The 9,986-nt window shown below is 37.0% G+C and overlaps 1 protein-coding gene across 1 annotated transcript in view; it reads right to left on the reverse strand.

Annotated features, from left to right (window-relative positions):
• The window catches only part of FAM71D (family with sequence similarity 71 member D), a 25,388-nt gene that overhangs the window by 7,235 nt on the left and 8,167 nt on the right, over window positions 1-9,986 (reverse strand). Inside the window, exon 5 of the mRNA XM_011386177.1 lies at window positions 4,241-4,308. Coding sequence (XP_011384479.1) covers window positions 4,241-4,308 — 68 coding nt within the window. The remainder of the gene's footprint in view (window positions 1-4,240; window positions 4,309-9,986) is intronic.

Raw genomic sequence — 9,986 nt, forward strand, 5'->3', positions numbered from 1 at the left:
GACCCTGCTTGGCTTCTGAGATCAGACGGGATTGGGCTTGTTCATGGTTGCATGGCCGTAGATGAAAAGTTTCATTCTTAAGTAACTCACTGCCAAGCTGGTTTCTCAAAGACACCACATACAGCTATGCAGGTTATGCATTACACACAGACCGCGATGTGAATGGGGCGTCCCACACCGTGCAGTGTACAATCTGCACAACTGTCCTTGGCAGCCCTGTAGGTACTCTATAAATATTTTATCTAATGTTGGTATAAAGGAAAGAGGCCTTGGTGTGTTGGCTAATCTAAGAAAGCAGGTTGGGAAAGAGTATGATGAGGGATCAAAGGGGAAAGGTAAGAATGAGAATGAAAGGAATCACTTATAAAAGCAGCAGCAAGTAATTCTCTTCCAGTGCCTTATCTGAAGCTCCCTTTCCTCCCTGTGCTGAGGTTACATTTTCACCCATGAAATAAATTCTAGAGCGGAAACCACAACACACCCTCAACAGTCCAGCCCACCTCTATCGTTACTACAATAGAAGTAATAAGATTCAATGTTAAAAGATTCGACATACTGACAACTTTTTGTGAAAGTGTCATGTCTGTCCTTTATATCTATAGAGATTTATAGTTGTAAAAAATTACCTTTAGGTTGTCTTACATGTTTTTTTCCATTGGCCTTTCCTTTTCCTGTTTTACTTTCCTCACATCCATTCCCCCTGAGAAAGGGGGAGACAGATGAGGCACAAGATTGAGGAAATTAGAAGAGGACTCGAGGAAATTAGAAGAGTCAGAGGGCAAAAAGAAAAATAGTGGGGAAAGTGGAAGAGGGAGGGCAAGTGAAGAAGAAAGAAAAAAGCCAAAAGCAAGAGAAACAAGGCACAGAAAGAGGGAGAACTTATTTGGGATCTTAAATTCAAATGATGTTCTAACCATCTCTTCAAAAAGGGCTTTATTCTTTCCCATGGAGCCCATTGTTAAATTTCACAACAGGTTCCCTTTAGGATCCTCCCACCTTTTCTCTTTTTAGCCCAAGTTTCATAAACAGAAAATGAACCTGGCTGCTTAGGATTCCAAGGAATTTGATTTGCAATCAGAAAAGATGGGTAGCGTGGTGGGAGGACACTCCCAGTATTTCTTAAGTATTTTTCCCTCTCTCCTTTTCTTGAATATCTATTGTTTGTCTCAATTTTTTTTTATCTTGGAAAAATACCATAGGATCATAGATAAGCCTACTGTTTGGGCTCACTGTAAATACATCAGCAGAGTTAAGGAGAATAAAGTTTAGAAAGATAAGAAATTAAAAGTCAAGAAGGAAGAGAGAGGGATCCAGACTCAGAGAGTTGGGTTTAGCTGGGGCCCTACCTTGTAGCATTTTCACAAAAACAGTATATTTCAAGTGCTACTATACGCAAAATGTTAGGAAGGAGAAAATGTGATTCTTTCAAACTGATGAGAGGTTTGAGAGGAGAATTAGAGACCATGCCCCCAACTAGCATTGCCGAGGAGTTGGGCTAATGTGAATCTGATGAGGTTAATGCTACCAGAGATTTGTTTTATTGCAGTGGGAGCACTTACTATTCTGGCTTCTGTCTAGAAATCAGATCTACAGACTCATTTTTAATATATACTCAATAAATTCAATGGGGCAAGGGATTAAGAGTCTATCAATCTTTGTTTTTCTTGGGGTAAAGAGTGTTAAGTATAAGAGTATGAAAAAGAAAAAAGAAGTGATTCAGAGGAGTGTGAAAAGGGGGAAAGAAATGCTAATCAGAGGGAAAACTGAAAAACTATACAATCCTAGGGAAAAATGGGAAGATATATGAGAGAAAAGTAGAAAGAATGAGAAAGTACACGAAAGAAAAGAAACAGGGAAAATAATTAATACTTTGTGAAAACTGCATGTCAAATTTGTATCTTGTACTATCCTTGCAATTTAACATTTGTTCTTTGCTTTGCTCCTCATTTCCAGAGCCCCATTTCAAGCTGCGTGCTACATTTACAAAGATGGGCCACCAGGACCACAAATATCAGCTTATAAAATCATAACAGCTGAAAGGGACAGCTAATCAGGCCCCCCTCATTCTCAACCCACATGCACACACATTTGACAGTCGAAGAAATAAGGCCCAGAGAGATTAAATATAACATCCAGGGAACAGAAGAAGTACAGTTAGAAGTCAAACCTAGGGCTTTTGATTCTAAATTTAGTGTTTCGTAGTTGGTTTCTTCACTTTCCAAAATCCATCCCATTCCTCTTCCCACTATGTTTCATGGACTCACAACTGTCTAGTCATGTTGCCTCCCAAACTCTGTCATCTTCGGTTTTTTTCTTTCCTCTCTCGTTCCCACAGATAGTCGGTCAGTACATTTTGTTGACTGTGTATTCATGTCCTTGTTTCCATCTGACTGCTTCTTACCTGGTTCAAGACTTTGGCACCCTTTACCTGGACTATTATAATGACTTCCTACCTCTAGCCTCCTCCAGCTTCTCCTGGAGATTGCAGCCAGAGTAATCGTCCTAAAATGTAACACGAATTTTGTTGTTTCTCTTTCAGTGGTTCTGCCTTACCTACCAAACAGTATTATCCAAACTCCTGAGCATGGCCCGAGACCTCCATAGTTTGGCTCCCATCTTGCTTTCCGGCTACTTTACTCACTACTCCTCAACTGAGCATGCTCAGCATTGTCCCATCCCTTTGATTTTGCTCACATTATTCCCTATATCCACGATATTCATTTCCTCTTTCTTAACTCAAAGACTGACTCATTCATTGACTCTGTCATGATTTTCTCTCGAGCTAAAACTAGGTCCTCCACTTTTCTCTTAAAGCACCTATACCATTACCATTTATGTTGTTTGTGCACATGTCTTGAGGCCAGGTAATATGTTGTGTTATTTATTTATTCTTAATCTCTCCCAGACCCTGTCAGTTCATCATATATAATAGATAGGTATCGAATGCTTGTTCAGTTGAACTAAATGAGTTTGTGCCAGAAGACAGGTGAAAGAGTCAGTCACGTATAGGATGAATATAAAAGCATCAGTGTCCTACATTAATTTTAAATTTTCATGACTTGGATAATGAGTGCTTCAGCATGTATGTAGAATGTACTAATTATGTGTTAATGTACTACGTATTAGTGGATAAGGCTGCTGCAAGATTGATCCTTGCCTTTAGAAAATAAGAGGAAAATATTTACCTAAGGACATCTCTGAAATTTCTACAAACTCACTTTGATTTCTTTTTGAAGTAAAATTTGGGGTAGAAATTGATAGATGAAAATTCTATGTGCTGCAAAGGAGATTTTACATTTTTTTCTTATAAACTGCAATAGCATTCCCCTACAATGTTCTCAGGTTCAATACTGCAGATCGTAAAATAGTTAAAACCACATTGCAGTGATGTTCATCTGCTGCTTTTGGATAATAAAGCTCAGTGGGAAGGCCCAAAGACAAATCCTATTTATATAAACACCTATCCTCTCATCATTTTTTTTTTTTTTTGGAGGACTCTTGCAAATGTGACTGAAAATTGCCTTTAAGTGTTGATTTTTAAAGTAGAAGTATTTTTTTCTCTCTCCACTTAGGTCCAGTGAAATGTGCCTCTATGTTCCTTCCATGACGTATTTTTATGTGCATGACTGGAGCTGAGGTCTATCCCCGCCGCCTCTCCCAGGTTAGACAGTAACTTAGAACTGGGTCAGCAGCCAGCAAGGGAAGAGAATCTCCACTGGTGCCTGTAAGACAACCTTCACGGCAAAAGCTTGTTGTTACGATTTTAAAATCCTGAGACAAGGGAATATGTAAAGAAAAAACTGCCAGAAAAAAAAAAAACCACATTAAATGGTATCACCTGATGGCACAGCAGAGGCCAAAGATGCAAGCAGAAAGAAAAGAAAGGCCAAATGATTTTAGATTCACTAAGAAATTTAGCTGTGACAACTTCCCTTCCAAATCAGCAGGAACAAGGGGCCCTATTGTTTGAGTTCTGCCTACAGAGCCAGCCTGGAAGTGGTTCATGCCCAGGGAGTTAAGATTCTGGGAACTAGGAAACCAAACTCTACGAGCACAGAAAAACGTGAGGTGATGCCAACACTTGAATGACAGCGTGAAGATAGGCCCTGAGAAAGAGTTTCTGCAGTGCAGTACTCTCAGAAAGGAGCAAAGATGGGAAAGGGAATGCATCAAAACATCTCTCGAGATTCCTTTGCTCTTAACTACTCCGTTCCAGGACCCAGAGATGACTACCAAATACCAGGGATCACAAAGCAGTGTAGTGGAATTTGTTCCATACCTGAAGTGTCTGAAACAGTTCTCATGCTCCTATAAAAATAAATAGCACATTTCAAAAATTTTGCCAGTGTAACCACAAATATTTAGAAAAGAATTACTGAGTATGAGATAACTGGCCATTCTCTAAATGCTTTGTAGGTAGAATGAAACATGTTTAGCAAGCCTAGGGCATTATCGATTATAAAACATATTAGAGTAAAATTACCTAAATTTCTCTAGCATGCAAGCTATCCAAACTATAAAAGCCATAAAAGTGAATTGTACGTAATAACATATAATCTATTTTTATTGTATCTATTACTTGTCTCTAAATGAGGCTGGGGCATCCCTATCTTGCTGCCTCTCCAGCCCCTGAAAACTTATTTGGGGCTGAGACTGAGAGAAGCTCAGATGCTTACATAAAGAGTCAATTGTGTTGGGAATATAGGCTCCCTTAGAGACCAGGGGATAAATCCTGAAATGGATGGGTACCTGGGGTAAGAAATTGCCCACCTCTGCTAGCTTCTTCTTCACAGCCTCTATGGCCCTCTTGACAGTGCTTGGGAATCTTGCAGTAAGGGGAAGCAGAGTTTGTCACCCCAAAATATGCCTTTTTAGGATATTATTTTAAACTGGATATTTTAAAGAAACAAATGACTCAGAAAGAAACTTTGACTCTCCCCCTTATCTGCCCCAAACAATTCAGATATAAAAACCTGCTTGAGGAAGGGAGCTCTCATGTTAGTGTTAACATGATCTAAGTGTGGTGGAAAGGGAGAAGAAGCCAAGTAAATTCTGTTTGTTAGACTCCCCTCTGTGTCCCATTGTTTCTGGGAGGCCCAGCAAGAATTTGCCTAGACAATGTTTGCTCCTTCTCATCTACCTGTGAATCACCTGCTTTCCCCTTTGAAGTCCCAGACCCCTGCCTCACTCTCTTTATTTGAGATTGGCATATAAGCCTCAACTACTCAATATGTCCTTTGGAAATATATTTTTAGCCCCTCTATATACATATGTAAGAGTTTGGTTATTTTCTCTTGTTAATCTGTTTCATGTTAATTTGATTATTAGCCAGACAGATGAACTTGAAGGGTAGAAGGAAAAGTATTGAATAACATACTCAAGTATTTGCCCAAATTATTACATTTTTTTATGGTCTGGTGGATAAAACAGGAGACAAGCTGTTTTTCAGACTATTTCACTTTTAGAAATGTCTTTAGATAAAGAAGGTTGTTTTCTGCATTCCTGATTTTTAAAATTAATAGCAATAATTAAAATAGTTACATTCTTAACCTCAATGGCACACTAAAAACATAAACTAAGTCACTTAATTTTCACCAAATCTTTGTTTCTTCACCACATTTTCAATAAATATTTTGGGAGTATTGGTGTTTGACTAAAAGAAAGTGTTTGAGAAAAATAATTATCCTTAGGTAACATCTTCCCAGATAAGTACAAAGACATAATTATGATTCATTTTAAGGGTCCTGGCAAATATATCCAGTTCAAATTCTACTAACGGATCTTTCCAAAGTAAAGGTTAAATTAGTAATTTTCTGAGGAGTTTAAAAATAAGTGCTCATGTAGCCTTCACTAAATAGGTCCGGTGATTTAAATGAACATTAACCTTAATGATAAAAGTTTTCAAGAGACTGAGAAATATCAAGTAAATGTACTTTAAATAGTTGCAAATTAAAATAAATATCCTCTTTAAAACAAAGAGAAGAGTCACAGTAGCACTATTGTTAGGGTATGAGAAGGAATATAAATGCTTTATAAAGTAAATCCTTCACTTCTAAAGTGACATAGATGTCTCCATAGTCTTTCATGCATCTAGATTTAAATTGATAAATTTACATTTTAAAGAGTAATGAATTCAAGGACAAAATATTTAACAAGGTCATTGTTTAATTTTTTTCATTATTCCAAAGTACCTGATTATAAAGTGTCACTGAAACCCATGGTCTTAGAGAAGAAAATTATATAGAATTTAGTAATCACTCTCACAGTGTCCTGACTTAATCCCACAGAATCCTACAAATGTTCCAGGAATAAAGCCCTGGTGAATTTCATTCTGTTCTTAAATATTATGAATCTATCAATCATAATGAAAATTTTCAAATTAGGTTCTAGCTAGTAATTATGTTTCTGATGCAAATTGGCAATAAAAAAGAATCTATGCTTGATTAAATTTGTCTTAAGACGATTATTTAGAACCAGAATTTTTTTGCTTTGTTTTTTAAATTTACCTATTTCTCTCTCCAGTAAAGCCATCAGATAAATGTCATGGGAAGCTGAGAAACTGGAGGGCAGGGCCTTGAATAATTTGGGATTTGCTAACCTTCAACATCTTTTATCTTTAAAATTCTATGATTTTTGCTATTTATATAGGGATTAATTTTCTCATCATTTCTAATAGTGATCATAATGCTGAAACTAACAAAACTTTGCATCTGCAGAGCTTTTTTCATCTAAAAATTTTTTATACTTATAATTTTAATATTTTAAAAAGCTGTTAAGAGCTAATCTAATGCTCAGAGTATTTTAGGGTAGTGAGACTATTCTGTATGTAATGGTGGATACATGTCACTATGCATATGTCAGAACCCATAGAACTGTACAACAGAGTGAACCTTAAACTAGGGACTATAGTCAATAATAATATATCAATATTATTTATTAATTATAACAAATGTACCACATTGATGCAAAGTATTAATAATGGGAAACTAGGGGTGGGGGAAGAGTGAGGAGAGGGCAGTGGGGTGGGTGTATGGGCTCTATCTGCTCAATTATTCTGTAAATCTAAAACTGTACTTAAAAAAGGTCTTAATTATTTTTTGAAGTATTATTAAAAAGTACTAAAAACTAATCTAATGCTTCAGGGCATTTATTATGTGCAAAGGGCAAGGAAAGAAGTTGAAATGGTTTAAACTCTCAACCTTATGAGATTTTTGAATTGTAGTGTTTCTGAAGCCGTAGACACGGGTGGGAAATAGAGACATCTGAATGAAATAAAGCTGAAGGAAGACCTGATCAGACCTGATCAATTTTTAGGACAAATTGCTAAGTTGGCGAATTCAATTTTATTTTTACTTTTAGCAATCTTACACTTTTCTATGAAAGCCTGCTTCTATCCCTCTGCATCTTATATTTCTTTCTCCCGTCTCTCGCCACTTCTAACCTGTTGTTGTTTCTATATCCCTTCCTTACTCTCCTTCTCTCCTGTTTTCTTCTTTCTCTTTGCCTTTATTTCTCCTCTAACACATCAGACTTAGCAGTAGCCCTGCTAGTCTTTGTTTAGTTCCACTGAAAGAACTCAGCAAGAAATCATTGATCAATGTTCTTGGGGGAATTTTCTCTATTTCAGCTACTTTTCTACCCTCAATCTGAATCAGGAAAATTTCTTGAACATCGAACCAATTTTTTTATACATTTTTTTTTTCTTTTTGAATCCAATTTCAGAATTCCTAGTCAGATAGGAAAAATTCCTGAAGAAGCTTCACTTAAGTTTGAGCCCCTACGGCTATAAAGGGGGATCCTTATTTTGGAGATTGGGCCTGAGGAGAAGCCCTCCGGAGAGAGGAATCCCTGCTACACCCCACTTTGTACCTAGGACTGACTTCTCATAAAGCAATGGTGCTCGAAATGGTGCATGTATTAGAATCACTTGGACGTCTATAACAGCACAGAATGCTGAGCCCGTTCCAGAGTTTAGATTCAGTAGGATGGGGTGGTGGGCCCAAGAATTTGCATCTCTAACACGTTCCCAGATGATGCCGTTGATCAGCCACACTCTGAGAACGACTGGTATAGAACCCCCAGATGTTAACCGATGCTTTACTTGAGCAGACAACCAAAAGTACTGAAATTGTAATAGAGACCCCCTGATACCTTGACTGTATCAGCATTTGGATCTAGAAGCTCTAGAACTGCTAGAAATGTGCAGCCCAAGGAGCTAAAGTAAGCATTGCTCTGATTTCTAGCTCTGTGAATCTCCTGAGGATCCCCATATCCTTTTGTTTCCCTTGACCCCTGCTTAGCTGAGAAAGAGGGTTAAAAAGAAAATCAGCTTTGAGTACTGAATCCTCAGTCAACTGAGATATTTTTAAATAAGGTTTTCTTTGACAGGCTAGCCAACTTTCTTTTATGTGCACGATTGGAAATGAATTATTAGTGACAATTGTGACCACTTACTGAGCACCTAGTATGTCCCAAGCCCTTTACAATCTTTTATTGCTCTACTTCTCAGAACCCTATACATACTGGTGTGTTTTCTGTTTCTAGTCCAGTATATTCCTGTAAGGACTCCCCAGAGCACACTTACATTTGACTTCATCATGCAATCTATCATTTATTTAGCAGTAGATTAAAATTACATAAGAAACATGAACAGGTCTTGAACCCCGGCAGGAGAATGTCTAAAGTCTAGTCAGGACAAATGTCTTCATGTTTGTTTTTGAGAAGTTTCCAGGGACAAAAACTCTACAATCTCCAGAAACCAGTTTTGTTGTTTTTTAATATCTAATCAATGGTATATATTAATTTATGGCTGTCTTCTGTATATATATTGTATATAATACAATTTTTCTTTGTGTTTAGTTAAAATAATTTTCATTTTAAATCTACTTTTAAAATTTAGCCTTCTGTGAACTTCCCATGAAGATGGTAATTGTCTCCTGTTAGCATTTTCCTCTTCAGTTTTAATAACCTCAGTTTCTTTACTGCATAAACTTTGTGCTTTTTTTCCCTCCAGTTCTTCTCTAGGTTCAATGTATTAGGCAGTACAGTGGAAATATTACTTAGGAGGTCCTGTTTGGTATAGCATAATTTTTGTAGTATATTCAATGTGAGTCAAATCTACATTAGATTTGTTTAGTCTAATGTAGAATCTGAACCTTCCCTTCCTCCTTTCTGCCCTCTCTCCCTCTCTCCCTTTCTTCCTTCCTTCATTCTCTCCTTCCTTCCATCTCTTTTCCCTCCCCTTCCCATTTTGTCTATTTTTGGGGGCGGGGGGTGGGGAGCAATTACCATGTTCCTGGCATTGCGAACTTTTAATACCAGTTTATTGAATCCCTACAATGACTCTACATGGTAAGTGTTATTCTCATTTTACAAGTGTGGAAACTGAGACCTGAAGACATTAAATAAACTACCCAAGATTACACAGCTAATAAGAATAGGAAAGCCGGGATTTGGAACTAGGGTTGTCTGACTGCAAAACTCTTTTTCTAGCTGCTATGTTTTCCAATTAATGCATCCAATGACTGCATCCTAGCATCAATTTGATTTTTAAATGATATATGTAGTCAACTGTATAAAAGTTTAATAGAAACATCTATTAATAGCTACAACAAATACCAATTTCTTTAAGCACCAACTAAACTCTCTGGTTTCTTACAATCCTCTTTGTGGAACTAAAATACCATTTTGTATGTACACTTTTGGGAATTTTACTTTTCTAGCTTATAATTCCTTTTAGTCATATAGCTCCTTTTATTGAAATTCTCCAACCGCTTTTCCTGATGGGGATCTGCAGTTTCACTAAATTAACATACTATTTCCTCACTAGCTATTCTTCTACCCATGGTCCTGTGGATTACTTACAGCTTTTTTTTTTTTTACTACAAAATGCTATATTCGAATATGTTATTTTTCCTTTTTAAATTATTTCTTTGACACGTGTTCCTGTAAGTCAAAGGATATAATCGTCTGTAGTGTGGATTGTC

Source organism: Pteropus vampyrus, unplaced genomic scaffold (genome assembly GCF_000151845.1).
Source record: "Pteropus vampyrus isolate Shadow unplaced genomic scaffold, Pvam_2.0 Scaffold15, whole genome shotgun sequence".
NCBI lineage: Eukaryota > Metazoa > Chordata > Mammalia > Chiroptera > Pteropodidae > Pteropus > Pteropus vampyrus.